This window comes from Budorcas taxicolor, chromosome 6 (assembly GCF_023091745.1).
Source record: "Budorcas taxicolor isolate Tak-1 chromosome 6, Takin1.1, whole genome shotgun sequence".
NCBI classification, from domain to species: Eukaryota; Metazoa; Chordata; class Mammalia; order Artiodactyla; family Bovidae; genus Budorcas; species Budorcas taxicolor.
In genome coordinates, this window is record NC_068915.1 from 17882377 (window position 1) to 17907024 (window position 24648).

General features: G+C 43.4%; 1 protein-coding gene across 2 annotated transcripts in view; it reads left to right on the forward strand.

The window, feature by feature from the left end:
- The first annotated feature begins 1387 nt into the window (after window positions 1–1387).
- The window catches only part of PAPSS1 (3'-phosphoadenosine 5'-phosphosulfate synthase 1), a 119468-nt gene continuing 96207 nt past the window's right edge, over window positions 1388–24648 (forward strand). The window contains exons 1-3 of one of the 2 annotated variants that reach the window (XM_052641967.1): window positions 1388–1525; window positions 15885–15999; window positions 21256–21491. In XM_052641967.1, coding sequence (XP_052497927.1) covers window positions 1466–1525; window positions 15885–15999; window positions 21256–21491 — 411 coding nt within the window. In that variant the 5' untranslated portion in view covers window positions 1388–1465. Of the gene's footprint in view, window positions 1526–15884; window positions 16000–16453; window positions 16541–21255; window positions 21492–24648 lie in introns of those variants that run through there. The other variant, XM_052641968.1, reaches the window with a different exon arrangement.

The window sequence follows — 24648 nt, forward strand, 5'->3', positions numbered from 1 at the left end:
GCGACTCAGACTGGAAAGAATCTGCCTGCAGAGCTCGAAACCCGAGTTCCATCCCTGGGTCAGGAAGATCCCCTGGAGAAGGGAATGGCAACCCACTCCAGTATTCTTGGCCTGGATAATTCCATGGATAGAAGAGCCTGGTGGGCTACAGTTCATGGGGTTGCAAACAGTCGGACAGGACTGAGCGACTTTCACTTTCACTGACTACATGGAGCTGCCTGTCTCATTTTTTTCAGTTGCAAGATACCTTCTCAGTTTGGTGGGCATTTTTCATTTCCTTTTGTCCTCCAACAAAGAGGGAGTAACGTCTTAGTGATTGGTATGCGCGTGTAGGGGAAGGCACTGGGTTATCGGGAAGCGCTGCAAACAGCTAAGGAAATGCTCTGAGAGTGGTGGTTTAGTCGTTAAGTCGAGTTCAACTCTTGCGACCCCAGGGACTGTAGCCCGCCAGGCTCCTCTGTCCTCGGACGTGGAAAGGAAGATAACTCCCAGAGGAAGCTCCCTCCATCCCCAGCCCATCCTCAGGTGAAGTAGGCACTGAATTCTCAGGTGAGTTTGAAAATGTCCTCTACAGATGGGCATTCTACTCAGCGGTAACCAAGGGCTCTCCCTCAGCCTGGATTTCATTCTTCTAAGGATTTCATGAGACGCTAATTAAAATACATGCCCCTTTTTGACTTAGCCGGTGAGAAGTACCTGACAGAAATCTCCTCAAGAGATGTCTTCTAGTGGGGACGGAGGCACCTGGCAGATAACCGCTAAAACCAGAAGAGATGTTAACTACTGATGGTGTATTGACTTTTTTTAAAATTGTTGGGCAGAATTTCAAAACGAAGCGGAATGTGTGGACAATAAGCTGTTCAATCTTCTCTTTGAGATGCTGGAAAATTCCTTTTTATATGTGCCCAAGCCGAGATGAGCACAGATTTGGAAGACAGGAAACTGGTGACCGGGCTTGTGGAGGACAAGACAGGAGCGGGAGATCACGTCAACGTCTTCTTTCTGGTAAACAGCAGCAGGGAGTCACACCCACCAAGAGCAGGGAGGCTGGTATCTTGTCTCCGGGGGCGGTGCAGCCTCCACGCATGCGCAGCGCAAGGTGCGAGCTGAGGAAGGACCGGGGAAGTTCCACGACTACCTTCTCAGGCTCCGCCCCTTCTCAGAAGGGGAGGAGCGTCGTGCGCGCTCGCGTCGGTGCGCGCCCTGAAGCCCGCCCCCAACTCCTGCCTCTGGTCGCTCCACCCCACACACCTCTGCCCCGGACCCATTTCAGAGGCGCGGCCGACGCGGCGCGCAGTCAGAGCCACGAGCACGAGCGCGTGCGTACGACAGCGCGCGCCAGCCTCGTCGCGAGGAGGCCCCGCCTTCCCGCCCCGCCCCCGCCGGCCTCAGGTCCTGTGGCTTCGCTCCCGGCGCTGAGAATCCCGGCGCTGAGAATCCCGGCACCCGCGCGCGCTGTGTAGCCATGGAGGTCCCCGGTAGCCTGTGCAAGAAAGTCAAATTGAGCAATAACGCGCAGAACTGGGTGAGTCGAAGCAGATGTGCGGAGGAGGCTCTGAGAGGCTCCAGCTGCAGATCCATTTGGAGCCACTGTCCGCTCCTGCATCCTGCTTGGAGAAGCCGGGAGGGTACCCGAGGCCGCGGCGCCTTCCAGCAGGGGCGGTGGGGTGGTGCCCGGTGGCGTGGCGTGGCGTGGCTGGGGCGGGGGTCTCGGGCTGGGCTCTGCAGGCAGTCGGAACCACGGCCCGTGGGAAGAACGCCCGCTTCTTCAGCTCCACGGCTCGGATGAGACCTCGAGGACTATCTTTCGGGAGTGAGCTGGCGGCTGCTGAAACCTCCGGCGGGGGGATGCTGCCCGCATCCCTTCCAGTGGCCTGAAGGTCTGCAGAGGAAGCGGAGGCCGGCGCCTTTGGTGCATTCCTGATTTTTCTTGGCTCTGCCAGTGCAGTTAGCCCAGGTTTGGGTCCATCTCCATGTCTTTCCATTTCTGACTTACAACATGAAGGGAGAGTACCCAACAATGTGGCCATTCATGAGTTGAGACTGCCCTGAACTGAGGTTCTTTGTGACTCGGTGTTAAACTGGAATATTTAACAAATAACGTGGAAACTAAAATGTAGGGGGAAACTAATGGTTTATAACGTTTAGCAAGGACTGCGAGTTGGCTTTGATGGGGAAGTGTTGTGTCCTCAGAAGATTGCTTCCTTCCTTAATTATTCTTGCTAAGAAACTGCCTTTAGCTAAGCTTTTTTAAGTGAGGTGGGAGTAGGGTGGGGGAGGTGGTGTCCTACTCTGGAGGCCGGAAAGGCCTTGGTTTTGAGTCTGGATGGAAATTTTTTTCCACAGTACAGCAAGATCATGAGATTTAAATGCAGTCTTGTAAGTCATCATTACCCTTGGTGAATCGAAGGGAAAAAAAGCCATTTCAGACAAGTGTTCATTTCAAGTCATTAATTTACCATTTCTGAGGTTACCAAGGATTCTCACCCGATTCATTTCTCCTTTTAAGTTACTTCACTCTTCCTTTAGGTGATAAGGAGGGAGAGGAGATAAAAGGTGAATTAGAACATTGAGAAGGAGCGCTGACTACCAGTCTGGTCTCTGGTTCCAACTTTGCCATTTAGTAGTTGTTTGATCCTGAGTGAAAACACTCGACTTCTTTAAACCTCAGCTGACTTAAAGATATAATAACCTGTACTTCTCTAGACAGTTTTGAGGAGTAAAGAAGGTAATGATTTGGAAAGGTCAGTGATACCACTGCTATGCAATTATTGATATTGCTCCTGTTACTCTGAGGTATTTCCTGGTTAGGGAGAAAGGGTTGGTTAAATTAGAGTATTCACAGGTCATTTCAGCTACACCGTCTGTAACTCATTTACTGTTCCACTTGCCAGAAAGTGCATGTACTTTGTAGAAGCCCTCAGAGAAGATGAGAAATGAGGGATTCGCAGCTTGCCTTCTAGCTGGTCATGGCCTGGTTGGGGTTGTAATTGGCATTTGCTGGGTGATGAATATATCATTACAGGCCCAGTTATTTTATCACAATTTAGAGGAGAGATTAGTTTAGTCTGGATGTTTTGGAGAGGATTTATGGAAGAGAGGCCTTCCCTGGTGGCTCAGACGGTAATGCCCCTGCAGTGATGGAGACCTGGGTTGGGAAGATCCCCCGGAGAAGGGAATGACTACACACCCATTTCATGGATACAGGAGCCTGGCAGACAGTCCATGGGGTTGCAAAGAGTTGGACAGAACTGAGCAACTTTAACTTTGGTGGAGAAGTGTGCTTAGGTTTTTGAGGTAGAGGGAAGCTGTATGAATAAGGTCTGGGAACAAAAATAATTTATATTGTTTATTGTAATATGATTATAATTACTATAAATAATAATAATACTTGTTATTTACTCCAGGAACAATGAAGAGACCTGTGCAGAGAAGATTGAATAAGCAGTCTGGGGCTAGGCTATATAGTTGTTAATGTTTGGCTGCTGAGTTGAGACTGGATTCTGTGAGAGATTTTTGATGAAGCTAGAATTTTTTATTTTCAGGGCCTTGTAAATCTTTCTTTGCCCCAATAGGGAACACCCATCATCTTTCCCTCTCATATACATCAACTGATGGCCTCGTGTGTAGAGAATGCACATATCTTTCAAGTTCCCAACACATGATGAAATTGGTATTACAGAGGGACTGGTCTGCTGAAGAAATTAGATGCTGTTAGAGCCCACATGTAGAAGTCCTGGCGAACAGACAGGGTTATGCTGCTGCTGCTGCTGCTGAGTCGCTTCAGTCGTGTCCGACTCTGTGCGATCCCTTAGACGGCAGCCCACCAGGCTCCCCCGTCCCTGGGATTCTCCAGGCAAGAACACTGGAGTGGGTTGCCATTTCCTTCTGCGATGCGTGAAAGTGAGGTCGCCCGGGCGTGTCCGACTCTTAGCGACCTCATGGACAGCAGCCTACCAGGCTCCTCCGTCCATGGGATTTTCCAGGCAAGAGTACTGGAGTGGGGTGCCATTGCCTTCTCCGAAACAGGGTTATAGTGAGGTTTAAATGAATTAATAGGTTTGAAGCATGCCTGTGCATTGGTTCATGTGTTTTTCTTGTTATTGCTGTTAACTCATCCAGTTGTGAGGGGGTGCAGCTGGAGCTGGGCTAACACGGTGGTAGCTAACAGAATAGCTGCCTTAACAGCATTCTAGGAAGAGTTATGAGGGACTGCCCAGAGTTAGGGGATGAAAGACGGGGAGGTGTTGAAAGATGATTTAGCCCTGGGAGCTGGGGAGAATAGATGTGGCATGCAGGGGATTTCGGAAATAGATTCAGGGCTGGAGTGATGGTGATGATAAACACTGAGGAAATTTTACTGTTTGCTGGAGACAGTTTCACATTATTTGGTAAATTAACTTACTGATTTTTTGTAACATTTTTGAGGTGAGTATCATGAGAGACAGTGGTTTAAAGCAAGGATCCTGGAACTGACTGCCTGGATTTGATCCTGGGTTTCACGGTTTACTCATTGTGTAACCTGTGGCTAGTCACTTAATTTCTGTGCCTCTACTTTGCTCCTCTATAAAGTGGGAGTGATAGTCTCACAGGGATATTGTGAAAATTAAAGGAGTTAATGTGTGAAAAATGCTTAGGACAATGTCTGGCATATAGCATTATGTGTCTGGTAGCCCTTACTGCCTTAGTGTTACGTGTGTTAGCTCTTATTGTTGCAGTTATCCTCTTTATTCCAATTGTTCAGTCACTCAGTCGTGTCTGACTCTTTGTGACTCCATGAACTGCAGCACTCCAAGCTTCCCTATCCTTCACCATCTCCCAGAGTTTGCTCAAACTCATTGATGTCTATTGAATCAGTGATGCTATTCAACCGTCTCATCCTCTGCCACCACCTTCTCCTTCTGCCTTCAGTCTTCCCCAGCATCAGGGTCTTTTCCAATGAGTAGGCTCTTCGCATCAGGTGGCCAAAGTATTAGAGCTTCAGCATCAGTCCTTCCAGTGTATATTCAGGGTTGATTTCCTTTAGGATTGACTGGTTTGATCTCCTCGCTGTCCAAGGGACTCTCAAGAGTCTTCTCCAACATCACAGTTCCAAAGCATCAATTCTTCAGTGTTCAGCCTTCTTTATGGTCCAACTCTCATATTTTCTTCTGGAAAAACCATAGCTTTGACTATATGGACCTTTGTTGGCAAACTCTTATCTCTGCTTTTTTAATATGCAGAGAAAGCTTTGTCACAGCTTTTCTTCCAAGAAGCAGGTGTCTTTTAATTTCATGGCTGCAGTCACCATCTGCAGTGATTTTGGAGCCCCAGAAAATACCAGTTAGTGTCTCCATTTTATTGATGAAGAGGCTGAGGCACAGATATCATAGAGGTTGTAAGAGGTGGAACCAGTATTAAGCATGCTGCAGGTCTTCCCTGGTGGCTCAGACGTAAACCGTCTGCCTACAATGTGGGAGACCTGGGTTCGATCCCTGGATCAGGAAGATCCCCTGGAGAAGGAAATGGCAAGCCACTCCAGTACTCTTGCCTGGAAAATGCCATAGACGGAGGAGCCTGGTGGGCTGCAGTCCATGGGGTCGCTAAGAGTTGGACATGACTGAGCAACTTCACTTTCTGTAAGGGACAGGCATTCTTAGTAGAGATAGTCTGTAGAACAAGGCTATGTGTGTGCTCGGTTGCTCCATTTTGTCCAATTCTTTGCAACTCCATGGACTGTAACCTGCCAGGTTCCTTTGTCCATGGGATTTTCCTGGCAAGAATACTGGAGTGGGTTGACATTTCTTTCTCCAGGGAATCTTCCTGACCCAGGGATTGAACGTGCTTCTCCTTCATTGGCAGACAGGTTCTTTACCACTGAGCCATCAGGGAACCCCATAGCTAAAGTACTGTCATCTCAGTATAAAAATGAGTTCAGTACTGTCATAATCAATACAAAATTATTAAGAAATATGCATAAGTGTATTTTTTACACTTAGCACACATCTCAGTTTAGACTAACCACATTTTAAAACCTCCATAGGAACATGTAGATAGCCAGTAGGAATCGAGTTAGGTGAAGGTTGGAAATAAAGATTTGCTGTTTAAATTTGAGTTAGAGAATTTCGAGAGAAGGGCGGTATCTTCATGTACCTACAAAAATAGTAAAGAAAATAAAAAATACAGAGAGCCCTGTTAGCCTCCTCTTACCTCAGTCTGACAAAACATCAGATGTAATGGATATCATTCTCCATCTGCCTTAACCTTTCTCCGTTGGGACTGGTTTTCATCTGCCTTTGGAAAACACTTCAAAGTGTGTGTTTGTTGGCCCTCGGTTGAGACCCAGGTGTCACTCACCCATTTTGTAGACTCACGTTGGCCCAGATCCTTTGTCTGAACCTGCTTTATGGTGGAGTTGGACCCTTGCTACCCGCAGATGAGTGTGAGATCCATTTAGCACACTGGAAGCACATGCAGTCTCATTCTGGTTTGCCGTTCCAGTCCCCTCTCTCCTCCTCTCCCCAGAGTCCTATAACTCCATATGTCCAGTGTCAGTTTTCTTTCTATACCTTACGTTCTCAGGGTTTTACACAAGCTTTTCCTTCTGCCCAGATGCCTGTTGACCTTTATCATCTGTGGAAATCTTCAGAGCCTCAGACGCCTTTACCAAAACAGTGTGGCCCTCCTGTGCCCACACACTCTAGTGTGTAGGATGAATTGTTTCTGCACCTCCCTATTACGTTGCACTCTGCTGTTACCATGTAATCATATTTCGTTATAGAGGTTTCGTGTGTACACTGAGCTTCTGCTGATATAACAAGATGGGGATAAAGGTTAGGGTACAGAGTTAGCTAGGGTACTTCAGGCTTAGATAATTTACTAGTAACCTAGTACAGCTTGAATAAGAGAGTAAGCTCCATATAGGGTAGGATTAAAATTACAGTTTTGTCACTTACTACCTATGTAATCTTGGGCATGTTACCTAACTCCTGTGTGTCTCAATGTCTTCAAATGTAACAGTGTGGATAATAAAACATACCTTGTAATGGAGCTAACAGTGCATATCTCGTAGGGTTATAGCAAGGTTTAAATCAGTTAATATATTTGAAGCTCTATAGCTGGTGCTTTAAATGGGCATTCTTATTTATTTAAGGCATTAAATTCAGGGTGTTTTTATTTATTAAGTCATTAAATATTTAACACCTGGTTGGTGTATGCCTTTGTCCTAGGTGCTGGAGATGCAGTCATAAAAAGACAGACAGGGCCCGGCTCGCATGGATATTGCATTCTACCTGGGAGAGAGTTAATAATAAAAAAGCAAATAAGTGAATGAGATACTTTTCCCTTTTATCAGTTCTCCTTCTCTGAACAAACAGTATGTCCCTCATACTGTTCAAAGCCTTTCGTAGAAGGCCAACAGCTCATTCTGGATTTGAAGGAAGACTGAGGTGATAGAAAAGTGGAACAGTCTGACATCTGAAAAGCCATATATTCCTCCTTCAGAGCATGGACCTGGCTGAAGGCAGGGGCGGGTATTGAGCCGGAAGTTAGGGAGCCGCTGCTGGAAAGTTTGCCTAAAGGAGAAAGAAAGCTGGACTTCTGCCAAGAGTGTGCCCCATTGTTGACTGACCACAAGAACAGGAAGAATGGCAGGATCTGGATCTGCAGTGTCCAGCATGGTAGCCACTAGTCACCTGTGGCAACTTAAATTTAGTTAAAATGAAAAAATTCTGTGTTTCAAGCACTACATTTTCATAGGAAGCTCGTGGCCACTGTTTTGGACCATGCAGTATAGAACATTTTTAGCATCTCAGAAAGTTCTATGGTTAGGGCAGGTCTAGATAATAACTCTGGGATGGCTACTGACATTTTTTCCCTACTTATTTGTGTATTTGTTGTTTCTTTCTTCCTTGGAGAAGGAAATTTCGAGAGATGGTGGCAACTTTGGAATCATGGTTTTGGGCAGTTCTGCTGTTCTGGCTCTCGCAGGGTACCCAGCTGTCAGTTAGCCTCCCCTTAACACAGTGACTTCTCTAAAGTTGGGATGTGAAATAAGCTTCCCCAGCTTGGTTCTGTTATATTGACCTTTAAGAAGTAGTTTTCTTCTTCAGTGATTCTCAACCAGGTAAAGATTCACCACCTGCTAGGGGGTGTTTGGTAGTATCTGGAGACATTTTATTGTTGCATTTATGTGTCTATGTGGGCAGGGTTGCTTCTGACATGTGTTGGGCAGAGGCCAGAGATACTGCTAAAAAAATTCTACAGTGCACAGAACAGCCCCCTCAACAAAGAATTATCACCAGTGCCAGGGTCCAAAAGTCATTAATGCTGAAGTTGAGAAACCCTTTTCTATGCTTTGAGTAAGAAAAAGGGGAAGTAAATTATGTAACTCCGAAATGCAAAACTAGTCATTTAAAGCAAAGTCCAGTTCATACTAGCATTTTTTCATCCACCTGCCTGGATGTTCCTGTCTTTTGCTCTGAGATGAGTCAATTACCTGTAGCACACTGACAGCAAAACCGTACAATCCACCAGTGAATTGTTTTGAAACGTATTACTAAATAATTAGTTCACATGAAGAGGCTGTATCTTTTGTTTGTTTCTGTTTTTGGCATTCGCCTAAGTGGTCATTTTCTCTATGAAATTTCCTTTCCCAAGGACACAGTTCTCTACTAAGTATGTTTTAACTGGATAAAAATAGTGGAAAGATCGGATACTATATAGAAATACAGTGAGATGACTGCAGCCATTATTCTTCTTCTCTCTAGTTTCTTTGATGTTTGCATCCTTGCCCTCTCTTTCTCTCTCATGTGTTTTAAGAGTTCAGCTCATTGCTTTGTAGTATATTCACAGTTTTACAGCCGTCACTAACCAATATCTAGTTTTAGAATATTTTCATCACCCCCGCAGGAAACCCTGTAGCCGTTAGCACTCATCCTCCTTTTTCCTTTCCCCCTCTCTATCCCCTGACAACCAATAATCTACTTTTCTGTCCCTGGATTTCCCTGTTCTAGACTTTTCTCTGAATGAAATCATAACAATATATCGCCTTTAGTGTCTGACTTCTTTAACTTGCTGCTGCTACTGCTGCTAAGTCGCTTCAGTCGTGTCTGACTCTTCGTGACCCCATGGACTGCAGCTCACCAGGCTCCTCTGTCCATGGGGTTTTCCAGGCAAGAGTACTGGAGTGGGTTGTCATTGCCTTCTGTTTAACTTAGAATAAGGTTTTCAAGGTTCATCTAGTGTAGCCTGTGTGGATACTTTGTTTCTTTATGTGATTATATAGTGGTATGTTTTACAGATGTATCACATTTTGCTTAACCCTTCATTAGCAGATGAACATTTGAGTTTCTTCTACTCTAGTTGGTATGAATAATGCTCCTGTGAACAGTCAGTCATGCACAGATTTTTCTGTTAGCTGGTTTGAGGTAGACATTAGTATATTTTTGGCTGCCCAGCCTCTAAATCCTCTTCGTGTATGTAGGGAATGCCCCGCTGTCACTGTGATGGGAGGCAGGGGCCTGTCACAGTATAAAGGTTTCTTTATCTATTTATTGTTTGTCTCCTTCCCTGAAATGTTCTTGATCATTTTTCTCCCATGTCTAGGAGGGATCAATCAACAAATAATGAATAAATGAACAGATAGGTAATCTCAGATAGGTAATTTCTGTTTTTCAGGAATCTTTTATGCCTGGGCTTCCCAATTAGAGGTCACCCAAGGGCCATTCCCGGAGAAGGCAATGGCACCCCATGCCAGTACTCTTGTTTGGAAAATCCCATGGACGGAGGAGCCTGGTAGGCTGCAGTCCATGGGGTTGCTAAGAGTTGGACACGGCTGAGTGACTTCACTTTCACTTTTCACTTTCGTGCATTAGAGAAGGAAATGGCAACCCATTCCAGTGTTCTTGCTTGGAGAATCCCAGGGACAGAGGAGCCTGGTGGGCTGCCGTCTATGGGGTCACACAGAGTTGGACACGACTGAAGCAACTTAGCAGCAGCGGCCTTAGCAAGCACCATTCCATTAAAAAATATCCATTAAGTCAATATTTAAATGTTCTTTAATCTGTAAAACAGAATAGTTGGCAAGCCATAATGTACATGCAGAGTGCATGCGTGACAATCAGTGATCAGATAAACATGCCAGTTTCTTAGCTCTGATTCAGGAGATCCGGGATATGGCCAGAGATTCACTTTCTGTTGAGCAGCCAGCTCTCTGCCAGTTTTGCGGTGCACCATGCTTTGAGGCAGCAAGGTTTTAAGTGTAGCCTTTACAAGTTGTTTTCTTAACCTCCAGAAACGTATGAGCTTTTGCTGTTAGTGTTTGGCTTGTTAATGTTCAAAAGATTAGTTTCAGTCATCAGTAACTCTCTGAACTAAAGCTTTTTCCTCATTGTACTCATCAGTTTGTCTACATGGTACTCTACCATCTCTCCAGTTTATTCACTGTAAATTGGGATGTAAATGTGCCTGGGGCCATTTCAGGTATTCCCTTTTGAGGAATACACAGTTTGGCAGTCAGTTTAAGATGGATGGTGGGATGTGTGATAGATTTTTGAAGTCTAGAATTAACTCCTGTTATTTGGTATATGCTTTGTGCCTTTGCAAATGCGACTTAAAAATGCAGAGATCCTCATAAAATCAGAATAAACTCACAAACCTTGAAATTCTCTAAATATCATCACAGGAGAAGTTAGTTTGTTCCTTAGGGAGGTGGATAGAATAACAAAACATCCCACGTGGAAGTTGTTGCTTTGTTGTTGTTTTAGTTGGTAAAATTCTTCTCCTGTTTCATGGACTGTAGCTCTGCCAGGCTCCTCTGTTCATGGCAAATTAAGGTGGGTCGAAAAAGGGGCACAGGGTCAGTTGTGTGGCTGTTGAGGACAGCAGCAGAAGGTGTAGAAGATGTACGCCACAAATATGAGAGGCCACCTGACATTAGCCTGTTAATAAGACTGGTAGTCATTTAGTCCCAATCGAGTCGTTTAGTCCCAGTCAAAGAAAGAGAAGGAATTCTCTTGAAATGAATTGTCCCAGTCCTGCTGTTCTTAAAACTTGTGAATGTCAGTTATCAGTTCATTTGCAAGTTATACAGAGAACACAAATCACACTTTAAATGCCTTATATCTGACTTTTACTGAGTGCAGACTAGGCTCAAGAAAAGAGGTTGGGGGTTGTGAAAAACACAAAGAATCTGTAACTCATACTGCTTGACCAACCAACTCTCTCGAGAAAGTAAAAACTATATGCAAAGAGACCCCTAAAAGTATAAAACAACAAATGAATCCTATGGGCCGTAAATGTTATAGTGACTGCCTGGCTGTATGTGCACCAAGCCAAATATTACTTCAAACCACCCAGACTGTTAGGCAAGAATAAGCCTGACTTTGCTGTTCTGTGGTTAGAAACTAGGCCGTTGAAGATCTGAGAACAGAAGTGGAGAGTTGGAAGGAAATAAGTCACTCCTGGCCCTTAGTCACTAATGTCAAGTTTCCCCAGCAGAATTACAGGAAGGATTTGACTAGAGTGGAATGGAAAAGGAAAAAAAGAGGCCCTAGATTACATACAGAAGTGGCCTTTAGATTTTTAGTAAAATTCAGGCATATACCTACCATCTTGCAATTCGAGTAGATTTTAAAAATGTTCTTTGGTTTATTCCGAAAAACTGGGAATTAGAAGATGATGGCAAATCTTTTTGAAAGTTTTGTTTTTTAATATGAAAAATATCCAACGTCCATAAACAGTAAGCCTCCTTGTACCCAGACTGCCATATTGGCTGCCAGAATTTTTTGAAACGTAGGAGGCGAGAGGCCTGGAGGGAGCATACTTTCCTAGTGATTAAAACAATCTTTTATCCTATATCTTCTGTCAACCATATCCTCTGCAGTTTATAGCTTCTCAGTTTTTTTTACATTCTACTCAGTTTAAAAAGAAAAGCAGAAGGTATTTTATGGTGCCAAAATGAATTAAAATTCATTAAATACATGTTTCTTCTTGCCCTAAAGCAAAGTAACTTGGAAAAACATCCCCACACCAAATGACCAAGTGGAACAGGTTCTGCAAGTGTAGACAGCTAACGTGTGTAGCACCCTCCTGGTGCCCCCCATTCCTGTCGTGTCCCCTTTCAGCAGACTCAGCTTCTGTCTCCTCCCAGGCTGCCTGGCTGGGAGCTGAAACTGGACACTTCAGCAAAGAGGTGCCATTGCTTGCCAAGAGATGCAGATGTCTGTGTCTGATACCCCGTGTTTTCTTTAAAATCCTGGAAATGCAGAGCCGGAAAGTTAGGCCTGCCTCCTCAGTTTAATGGAAATGAAATGGGAGACCTCCTATTAGCATTCTTCCGGATTATTGGAAGTACATCTGTTAATGATATGGTTACTGGGGGAGGGGTCCTTTTGGCTCCTGAGGTCCTTTTGCCCACTCCCAAGGGCAATGGGTGATAGTAAGAGGCAGATGGACAGAGATGCTCTCTCCTGCAGGCCCCGGCAATTGCGCAGGGAGATGAAAGATTCCGAACCTCCGGCACTTCTTTAGGCTAGCCAGTTTTAGATAAGAATACATCTGGAAGTTGAAGATCTCGATGGAAAAATAGTCCCTTTTCAAAGTCCATGTGTGTATACCTGGGAGGGTGTTTGTTCCCTGTTTTGGTGACCTCTGGGTCAAGGTTGAATCCATCTCTGACTGTTTCATGCATCAACCTGAGCCACTCGTGTGGCTGTGGAAGCAGAGTTATGGCCACTGCTCTGGCTTTAAATGAATGACTGCTGCCTGTAGATGCCTTGTTCCGGCTGCCCAGCAGTCATTCTGGAGCTCCCCGTTGCTTCCCGCTTTTCTCTGTGCTTGCTGTTCCCTGTCTGGAAGGGGCTTCCTTCAGAGGTCCTCAGAGACCTTCAGTGCTTTATTCTGGCTGAAGCCTTCCCTGGCCACCATGTCTACACGTCACCCTTCCTCTGATACTTCTTCTCATTTTTGGCTTTATTTATGTTCCCCTCCTGTTTGATGCTATTTCTGATTTACATGATTTCCATATTTATGTTGGTGTATTTTCCCTCCTCTGTTTTTCCGGTGGGTTCTCAAACTTGAATTGGCATTGGAGTCCCTTGAAGGCTTTAGAACGCAGATCGCTGGGCTTCATCCCAAAGTTTCCGACTTAGTTTGCCTGGGATCGGTTCTGATAATTTGCATTTCTGGCACTTCCCATGCGTGCTTGCTCAGTCACTCAGTGGGGTCCGACTCTGCTATCCCATGGACTGTAGCCTGTCAGACTCCGCTGTTCATGGAATTTTCCAGGCAAAAATTCTGGAGTGAGTTGCCGTTTCCTCCTCTAGGGGATAGTCCAGACCTAGAGATCGAACCTATGTCTCTTGCACTGGCAGGTGGATTCTTTACCAGCATATTCCAGGAGATGCCAAAGCTGCTGGCTAAGGACCAGGCTTTGAGAACTCCTCCCTTGGCAGGGAGGATTAGAAAGGTCTCAGGAGGACAGTGATTTTATAGGTATTTTCATCAGACCCTAGAAGAATATCAGGCATGTAGTGTGCATTCAGTAAATATCTTTGAATGAATGATGAATAAAACTGTGTTGAAAAAGAAGAGCTACACGAAGTATCAGATACAAACACCCAATTAAAAGAATGCTGACACTTATTTTACGAAGGCATAACTTGTTGAAAAGACCCTATGATTATGTTTTTGCTCCATGGGAGGGCAAAATAGAACCTATACGATTCATTTTTTTCAATTTTAGAAAACAACTTTATTGAGATAAATTTGCCTACCATAGTTTACCCACTCAAAATGTACGATTTGTAAATACACATTGTTTAGTGTATTTACAGAGTTGTGCAACCATTGGCACAGTCAATTTTAGAGCATTTTAATCACCCTAGAAAAGAACCCCGTTCTCATTAGAAGGCACTTAACATCCTAGTCTGAGGCTGTCACTAATCTACTTTCTATCTCTCTAAATTTTCCTGTTCTGGATGGTTCACATATTAACAAATGGAATTATGCAATATGTGGCTTTTGTTACCAGCATCTTTCACTTGGTGTAATGTTTTTGAGGTTTGTCCATATTGTAGGAGGTATTGGTACTTCATTCCTTTTTATTAGCAAATAATATTTCCTTATGTGGATATACCATACAATAAAAAAAGCATTTTGTTTAATTACTGTGATGCACAGTTGGGTTGTTTGACCATTGGCTTTTGTGAATCATGCTGTTAGAGCATATGTGTGCAAGTTTCATGTGGACGTGTGTTCATGTCTCGTGAGTATAAATCTGGGAGTGGGAATCATTTGGTGATTATATGCAATATTTTGTAGAACTGCTCTTTTCCAAAGTGGCTGTACGTTTCCATCAGCGAATGCATGTGGATTCTGGTTTCCCCGTATCTTCACTAGCACTTGTTATTGCCTGTCTTTTAAAAAATAATTTTATTTTACGTATTTGTTTTTGACTGTGCTACATCTTTGTTGCTGTTCGGGCTTTATTCTAGTTGTGGTGAACTGGGGCTGTTCTTCATTGCAGTGCACGGGCTTCTTGTTGCAGTGACTTCTCTTGTTGCCGAGCACAGGCTCTAAGGCACACAGGCTTCAGTATTTGTGGCGCACGGGCTTAGTTGCTCTGCAGCACGTGGGATCTTCCTGGACCAGGGATCGAACCTGTGACTCCTGCATTGACAGGTGGATTCTTTACCACTGAGCCACCAGGGAAGCCCCCTTGCCTGTCTTTTTGATGATAGCCGTCCTAGTGGGTGTGCAGTGGTATCTCATTGTGGTTTTGATTTTTACTTCTTGGATGGCTAATGTGGTTGAGTATCTTTTAACATGCTTATTTGCCATTTGTGTTTGTTCTTTGGAGAAATGTCTATAAAGATCCTTTGAAGCCTATGTAATTTTATACCCTTTTTGTTTAAGAAGAAAAAAATTTGGGAGAACAACAGTTGCATTCCATTTTTTTTTTCCATTACCCATTTCGTGATACCTGCAGACATCCCGTCCACACCTCATTCAGAAATCTGCTGCTCAGATGCCACTACTCAAGAGGCTTTTCTTGATCATCCTGTTTAAAGAAGCAGTCACCCCCTATCTCTCTTTCCAGTTTTATCCTGTTTTATTTTCAGAGAGCACTTGTCACTTTCTGATTTAATAATTAAGTTTTATTGGTCTGTCTCCCAGTGGACTGTTAGCTCAATGAGGGTAGGGAACCTGTTTTGTTCACTTGGTGTACAAGTATGGCCTCAGGAATCACTGGTTGAATGGATGAATAAATGAATGAATGAGTGAGAAGACAGGGCTCTGGAGTCCACCATTCACAATTTATGGGAACTGGGGCAGGTTATTTAACTTTTCTCAAGTTTAACACCTTAATCTGGAAAACCATAGTAGTAGGACTTTCTGCATCTTTGGGGAGCTGTGCAGACTACATTGGAGAAGGCAATGTCACCCCACTCCAGTACTCTTGCCTGGAAAATCCCATGGATGGAGGAGCCTGATAGGCTGCAGTCCATGGGGTCGTCAAGAGTCGGACACGACTGAGCGACTTCACTTTCACTTTTCACTTTCATGCATTGGAGAAGGAAATGGCAACCCACTCCAGTGTTCTTGCCTGGAGAATCCCAGGGACGGGGGAGCCTGGTGGGTTGCCGTCTGTGGGGTCGCACAGAGTGGGACACGACTGAAGCGACTTAGTAGCAGCAGCAGACTGAATCAATTGGTGTATGTGAAGGACTGGACACCGTGCCAGGTACTCTAAAGAAAGGAAAAGCTGTTAGTATTCATCTTTTTCCCTTGCTTTTGTCATGTTACATAGAGCAGTTACTGTATGTTTGCAAGGAATATATGTTTACCTTTTAAGGGACTCAAGCAGACCAAAATTCTTTCTTTTTTTCCCCCTTTTTTTCCAGGGGATGCAGAGAGCAACGAATGTCACCTATCAAGCCCACCATGTCAGCAGGAACAAGAGAGGACAAGTGGTGGGGACCAGAGGCGGCTTTCGTGGTTGTACAGTCTGGCTGACAGGTACGGTCCAGAGAGTTAAACCAGGTTTTCAAAAGCAGTGCTTATTATAGACAGCCTTGACCTGGGAATAAGCATATTTCAGTTTTGAGTTCTGTTGTATCTGGAGCATCATAATAGAGGTACTCAGCAATAACATAATTTTCTTTTGGTAATTCCTCTTGTTCTTTATAAAATTGCTGTTAAATGGGGAAAATCAGAATGCATCTTAAAATTGCTTTACATTCTGTTAACTTCTGCATGCAAATAAGAACTGGATTCTGCCTTCAAGATGTTACTAATGTAGACCATATGAGGAGAAAGAATGAGCGGTGAAGAATTTCACATTTTCTGTCATTCTTCTTTTGCTTTGGCCTCTGATTTCTTGTGTTGATTTTTCCAGAGTCTGTCTTGGAGAGGGTAAATTGATCCAGGTTTTGGAGGTAGTTTTAAAAATGATGGATCTTTTCACTTCTAGGAGTTTGATTTAAAATTTTGCTGCATCTTGCCAGTTTACCCATGTTGGAGGACAGAGGGAATGAAGAGTGCTTACTGAATTGAGAAGGTATCTTGAGACTGAATAACAAGGCAGGCAGTTCCATATAATCAATGGATCAGTTTATTATAGGGTAACCTACTTACTGGGTGGGATCTGACAGTGATCTGGAAGCATTCTCAGCTGCACTCTGCACTGCCGAGGGACCTCCTGGGACAATTTGATAGTTAACTTAGGGCATGGGAGTACGTGCTTGGACATAGGAAGTTTATTCTTAAGTCAATATTTATGAATGGATAACTAGTCTTCTGGGTACCAGGAGTACGTTAGCTAAGGTCTTTCATCATTGAAGACCTTAACACGGGATTAACAGAGCATAGAGGCATCCTGGACCTAATGATCTTCAAATAGTATCTATTAACTGCAAATTCTTGATGACAGAGAAGTGAAATATAGTCCTAAGTAGGGTCAGTGGAAGGACAGGAGGAACTGTACTGGCCTAAGATGGCATCACTTATGCTAACAGCCACACAACCCACTAAAATTTAGACTTACTTATTTTCCTAATGTAGACAAGGGTCCATTTTCCAGTATCTTGTCAACCTGGATATTACTCATCCTTAAAATTTTTGCTGATTGCCAAAAAGCAGCATTCCCATTTTTTGTTTTTATAAATTAAAAGTTTCAGTTGTTAGATAGGTGATATGTTTCTGTATGTGGCACTTTTGCATTCTTCCCATCTGCTCATTCCTAAGTTGAGATTGATGGTAAATTGTTATGTTTACATTGTCTAGACTTGTAACGGGCTTTCTAGGTGGTGCAGTGGTAAAGAATCTGGCTGTCAGTGCAGGAGATTAAAGAGATGTGGGTTTGACCCTGGGTTGGGAAGATCGCTTGGAGAAGGAAATGGCTACCCACTGCAGTATTCTTGTCTGGAGAATCCCATGGACAGAGGCTCCTGGAGGGCTACAGTCCATGGGGTCTCAAAGAGTCAGACTCGCCAGAGCATGCTTGTAACATATTCTGTTCCGAATCTTAAATATACATAATTGTTTGTATTTGAGTTCTGTGAGTAAATTGGGTCACCCTTACCACCTAATCGTCAGTTCTTGTATCACGGCATGTCTGCTCATGAGCTCTTTCTTTGAGTCACGTTTCTGTGGTCTGTGTTGTTGAAGTGGTTTTTGTAAGCTGGCTTTCTGCTAGATTCTAAATGTCCTGAATTTTTATGTTTGAGAATGTCTTACCCATCTTTTATGGCAGCTTGTTTGGGTAAAATATGTATTTGGGTCCTACTTTCTTTGTCTTAGAATTCTTAAAACATTACTCCATTTTCTTCTATTAAATGTTGTGACAAATCTGACTTTTTTCTGCTCTTTACGAGTTTTTTTTTTTAACCTGCATTTGTGAAGAATTATTACTTTTCCTATACTCTTTCAGAAGTTTTGCTTTTCTCATTTAGGCTCTTTGTTGTTCAGTCTTTCGGTCATGTCTGACTGCGACCCCATGGACTGCAACACACCAGGCTTCCCTGTCCTTCACTATCTCCTGGAGTTTGCTCAAACTCATCTCCATTGAGTCGGTGATGCCATCCAACCGTCTCATCCTCTGTCGTCCCCTTCTCCTTCTGCCCTCAATCTTTCTCAGCATCGGGGTCTTTTCCAATGAGTCAGCTCTTCGCATCAGGTGGCCAAAGTATTGGAGCTTCAGCTTCAGCATCAGGCCTTCCAACGAATATTCAGTACTGGTTTCCTTTAAGATGGATTGGTTGGATCTCCTTGCACTTCAATGGACCTGAAGTGTCTTCTCCAGCACCACAGCTCGAAAGCATCAGTTCTTTGGGGCTCAGCCTTCTTTATGGTCCAACTCTCACATCCCTACATGACTACTGGAAAAACCATAACTTTGACTAGAAGACCTTTGCCAGCAAATTCATGTATCTGCTTTTTTTAGGCTCTTTATCTTTCTGCAGTTGGTTTTTGTATGTAGTGTGAGGGAGGGATCCATTTTCTTTTTTGCCCATGTAGATAATCAGTTGTCCCAAGAAAATATACAGATGAGGGTATCCTTTTTCTCTCTGATCTGCTGTGCCAGCTATCATAGATTTGGTTTCCACTTACGTGTGGGTTTGTTTCTGGGAACTCTCATCGATTCCACTGGTATACTTTACTTGTGTATTCCTCTCCTATTCCCACACTGTTTTAATTACTGTATGTTTGTAAAGTCCTGAAATTCAGTGGAGTAAGTCTTCTTACCTTCTTCATTGGAAATATCTTGACTTTTTTTTTTTGGCTCTTTGTATTGTATGAATTTTGTAATCTGTTTGACCAATTCTCCCAAAATCTTGTTGGGATTTGGTTTGGGGTTACGTTGTATCTAAAGATCAACTTGGGGTGGATTGATCTTTAAAAAATTGAGTACTCCTTTTCTTCAACCTAGTATATTCCCTTTCTTTTACCACTAATGATGTTTATAAATGCTGTTTATCAGATTTTTTTTTTTTTGTTTTGGTACTTACCTTCAGGTCTAGGATGTAATCAATTTCATAATTTTCTACTTGAAAAGAAAATGTATTCCCCTGATGTGGGCAGTATTCTATATACATTCACCAGACCAGGCTTGTTAATTGTGTGGGTTTTTTTTTTTTTTTGACAATATTGTTGGATACAGAATTCATGACTTCTTTCTTTTTCTTTCAATTCAGTAGCTTAACCAGATCTGTCCAGGTTTGTACGCCATTTTCTTGAAACACTGCCTTTTCTCAGATTTTGTTTCATATCAGCTTTCTTTGTATTTTTATGTTGATTTGTGTATTATTTCACCAGGGCCCCTGTAACAAACTGCTGCAAACTGAGTGGCTTCAGACAGCAACAGTTTATTCCCTCACAGTTTAGGAGGCGGCTGGAGGCCTGAAATCAGGGTGGCCTCCTCCTGTGGGCTCTGAGGGACAGGCTGTTCCGCGCCCCTCTCCTGGCGCCCGATGCTTCTGGCAGTCCTTAGCGTTCCCTGGCTTGCAGCACACCACTCCAGCGTCTGCTTTTGCCTTCCCATGGCCTTGTTATAAAAACACCAGTCCCTGGATTTAGTGCCCATCCTAGTCCTGTGTGACCTCATTTTAGTTTAAGTAATTGCATGCACAGAGACCCTGTTTAAAACAACAATAAGCAAAGGATAGAAAAACCCAGTGTCCTCAGCCTCTGTGTTCACTCATTCTTGATACGTAACAAGTTACCCAAAACCTAGTGGTGCGGAACAGCCATTTTAATTTGCTCACCGTTTTGTGGGTAAGGAGGTCAGGAGGGCTCTGCTGGGCAGGTTCCCTCTGGGTCTTGCATGCTTGCAGTCATGCTGGCTTGGGCTCCAGTCAGGTAAAGCCATAGCTGGTCGGGTGTCTGCAGGAGCTTCACAGTAGGTGCTGCTTGTCAGCCAGGATCTTAGCTGCCTGGGATTATCAGCTAAAACACCTACTTCTCATTTCTCCAGCGTGTGGTCTCAGAGTATTTAACAGCTGTTGTGTAGTTGCTAAGTCAAGTCTGACTCTTTCTGACCCTGTGGACTGTAGCCTGCCAGGCTCCTCTGTCCAGGGGATTCTCCCGGCACGAATACTGGAGGGGGTTGCCATTTCTTTCTCCAGGGGATCTTCTTGACTGAGGGGTCAAACTGGAGCCTCCTGCATTGGCAGGTGGATTCTTTATAGCTGAGCCACCAGGGAAGCTCTGTTTAACAGCTGGGTTCTCTCAAATTAAATATCCAAGGAGAAGCTGAATAGCTTTTTCTGACCCAGTCTTGGAAGTCACGCGTCATCGTTTTCACTGCATTCTTTTGGTTATAGGTGAGTCCTAAGCCCAGCCCAGATTCAAGGGCTGGGAGATACAATAGACTCTGCCTGCGAATGGGACAGTGGCAATGTCCTGTTGTAAAAAGCTTTTAGGCCAGTGTTGGAAAATAGACTGCCTGCTATGCCTGTTAATATACATTTTTAATGTAGAAAGCATCTAATGCTATATTGATCCTGTTAACATATCATCCTTTTTAAAATTTATTTTTAAGTTTGCCTTCTATACTGAAACGTCAAGAGTTTCAGTACCTGAGGTTCAGTGTTTCCTCTCTTGTCTCCTAACTGTCTAAGTTGTGAATTCTGTAATAACATACTCCCTAAGATGGCACATCTTAGTGCATAAATACACTCTTTCTTTTCCCTCACTTCTCATCATTTAGTGACTAAACATCATTAGTAGAGGAAGGTGAAATGAGAATATTCTTTTCTTTCTAGATTAATTACGTTATAAATTAGATTCTCAGTTACTTTTATCATGATAGTCTTTGGGAAGTGTTGATCCTGGGATCTAGAGGTCACTTTCTAATATTTATTTCACTGACTTTGGTCTTTTCTTTTTCTACCCTCACCAGAAATAACTTGGGCATATAACTTTGTTTTAGAATTGGCATGCAGCTTTAGAATAGTGGTAACGAGAGGACTTGGTGAATATCTGTACTCAACCAAATATAATATTCAGATTGGTTAAGCCTTTGTAGCTCAGTGATTTCTGGGATACCTTTGGATTTAGATAGGAATTACTAAAACATAAATGCTTATTATATTTAAATTATAGATGTTTTTCTAGCTAAGACATAGTATAATCTTACAGAGAAATATTGGATAAGAATGTTACTAGGAGATTGCTTTGAATAATGAATATAATTAAGCCTGTGATTTAAATTCTTTATTACTAAGTAATTATCCTCAATTTTCTATCTGAAATATGTGGACTGTTCACTTTTAGGCTTATCTGGAGCAGGAAAGACCACAGTAAGCATGGCTTTGGAGGAATACTTGGTTTGCCATGGTATTCCATGCTACACTTTGGATGGTGACAACATTCGTCAAGGTCTCAATAAAAATCTTGGCTTTAGTCCTGAAGACAGGGAAGAGAACGTTCGACGCATCGCGGAAGTAGCTAAGCTGTTTGCAGATGCTGGCTTAGTATGCATCACAAGTTTTATATCACCTTATACTCAGGTATGTGGCTTTTGCACCATTGTGGTTCTAATTAAATATATTGAGAATATGGTGTCAGAAAAAGCAAGTAATGTAAACATTGACATGTACTCTGAGGCTAAATCCAAATTAAAACAATTAACCTACAGCATTTCTGTGCTGCAACTTTCTAAGTAAATTCATTTTTGAAAAGCTTGCTGTGACCCACTCATCCCCTGGCCCCTACCAAGTATAACCAAAGTTGCTGACTAAGTATAACCAAAGTTGTTGACCAAGCCAATGGCCAGATTATTTCAAGTTTGACTTTTCAGTTCATAAAACCTATAATAAAGGCTCAATATGCATTAAACACCAGGGAAAATGTTAGATTTCTTGACATGTGTCCTGTTGGGACTTTTTTTGCTCACAATTCCTGAGGCTCATCTTTCATTACATTTTTTCATAGAGACCATAGCAGCACTAATTCACTTCTTTGTATTTCTTTGAGAAAAATTATGTTGTTTTTCTTCATGAGAATTTCATTTCCCTCTGCCTAGAAGGCATTCATCGCCTTCCTCCTAGCCTCACCTCAGCATCAGTTGACCCCTGTTCATGCTGAGTCTCAGGTTGGGTATCTTCTCCTCTCAGACTTTTCTGGGTATCTGTCTTGGTTGCCCTTGGTATTGTACCTAACACATTAAAAAAAAAATTAATTGATTTTTGGCTGTGCTGTCTCTTTGTTGCTTTGTGTGGGCTTTCTCTAGTTGGGGTGAGTGGGGACTCCTCTTCATTGTGGTATCCTCTTGTGGATATCACAAGTCCATTGTGAAGTCCTCTTCATTGTGGTGTCCTCTTGGGGATACCACAGGTCCATCGTGGAGTCCTCTTCATTGCAGGTTTCTCATTGTGGTGGCTTCTGTTTTGGAGCACAGGCTCTAGGTGGATGATGGCCTTCAGTAGCTGCACCACATGGGCTCAGTAGTGGTGGCGTATGGGTTTGAGGGTACATGGGTTTCACTTGTTGGCTTGTGGGCCCTGGAGCGTGGTCTTAGTAGTTGCGGCGTACAGGCTTAGTTGCCTCATGCCATGTGGATTCTTTGCGGACCAGGAATCAAACCTATGTCTCCTACACTGGCGGATGGATTCTTATCCACTGTACCACCAGGGAGGTCACATTGTTTTATTATAAATGCCAGTTTTTTGGTTGATAATGTTACTAGCAGTGGCAGCAGTAATGATAACAGGGATGATGATAATAGTAGCAGCCAGCATTTACTGGACACTTACTGTGTACTGATAACAGTTTTAAAGTGCTTTCATGTGAACTAGCTCCCTTAGCTCTCATCACTCAGTAAGGAGGGTGGAGGTGAGGAAACAGAGATGTGAATCACCCAGGCTCACACACTGCATGGAGAAGCAAGGATTTGCTCCCAGACAGCGTCACTGGGATCCATGTTCTTGCCCACTGTGCTTTGCTGCCTCTAAACCCCACTGGCTTCTTGATGCTGGGGTTCCGTCTGATTGGTCTTTATAATCTTGACGCTAAGCCCAGATCCGGGAACACAGTAGATATTTAGAACACAGTAGATATTTGTTAAATGATAGCATAGCCTCTTAGGGAGCCCAGATATGTAAAAACAGATGAGATAGCTTAGTGGTTAAAGATAGCAGCTTAGAAGCCAGAAACAAGAGACTGAAATCTCAGCTCTCCCAGTTACTGTTAGGACCTTGGCCAATTTACTTAACCTTCCAAGCTCAGGTAATGCCTACCTTGTTGGATTTCTGTGTGTGTGTGTGTGTGTGTGTGTGTGTACGCATGTGCATGTGTGTGTGCGTGTGTGTGCTCAGTCGCTCAGTTGTGTCTCTTTGTGACCCCACCAGGTTCCTCTGCCCACGGAATTTTCCAGGCTAGAGGTTGCTCTGAGGATTAGGTGAATCATGCATTCACTGCTCTCAGCACAGGGATGATGTGTAGTAAGTATTCAGTAAGTGTAATAAGTAATAGCACAATTCTATTATTGTAACATAAATCTGGACGGGTTACTTAGACTTTAAAAAAAAATTTGAGCTGTAAAGATTATAGATTAAGTGTGAGATTGAGTGTTAATCACAGAGATTCACTTAATTGAAGTGTGGCAGGAGTCGTAAAAGGTTCTTTGAGGACTGTAGCTGCTGCTAATAAGTCGCTTCAGTCACGTCCGACTCTGTGCGACCCCATAGACGGCAGCCCACCAGGCTCCCCTGTCCCTGGGATTCTCCAGGCAAAAACACTGGAGTGGGTTGCCATTTCCTTCTCCAATGCATGAAAGGGAAAAGTGAAAGTGAAGTTGCTTAGTCGTGTCCAACTCTTAGTGACCCCATGGACTACAGCCTACCAGGCTTGTCCGTCCGTGGGATTTTCCAGGCAAGAGTACTGGAGTGGGGTGCCATTGCCTTTTCCCTTTCAGGACTAGCTGCTTTTCATTTTCCTGAAGCATTGGGATCAGTGTCAATACATCAGCTAAAAGTATCCTTGCTAATGAAATGTGTAAGAGAATGAGAGTTGTTAGAGTTCCTTAATCCTTGGATAGAAACAGTTTTCACAGTGATATATAATAATGGTGATATTCTTGCACCTTCTGGGAATCTTTGCAGTTCTTGGAAAAAGAAAAAGTCCGTAATACCTTTGGAGAGCTAGCAACTGAGACCTGGGTATCTAAAAGTATATGCTAATATGCTTTTTTTGGCTCTGTTGTTTCCATAGCATGGAACAAAACTTCTGTTGATTTCATGCCTAAAAGCACTGAGAATGGAAATGAGGTTTAGATTATGCTTATAGCACGTCAAAAATCCACGATAATATTTGTACCAAGTCATATTATATAGGATCTGTGTATTCTTCTATGTCACCCCTGAACTTGGGCGTTTTGGTTGTAAAAATAAACTTGATAATTCTTATCCTTAAGGAGCTGGTAAGTGATCTGGTGGGAGCATAGAGATGTGATCTTAAGGCAAGCAATTGGGTACGTGTATGAAAACTGCTGTGAAAGATCCAAAGAGGTGGTGCTGCTTGAGGTGAGTCACGAAGGGTGACTCAGTGTACCAGTTAGACCGGAGGGAGAAGGCTATTTCAGACCGAGGAGACCCTGCAGTAGTTACAAAAGCACGGACACGTGAGGGAATTGCACCTGGGGGACTGTAGGTGGTTTGTTTTGGCTGC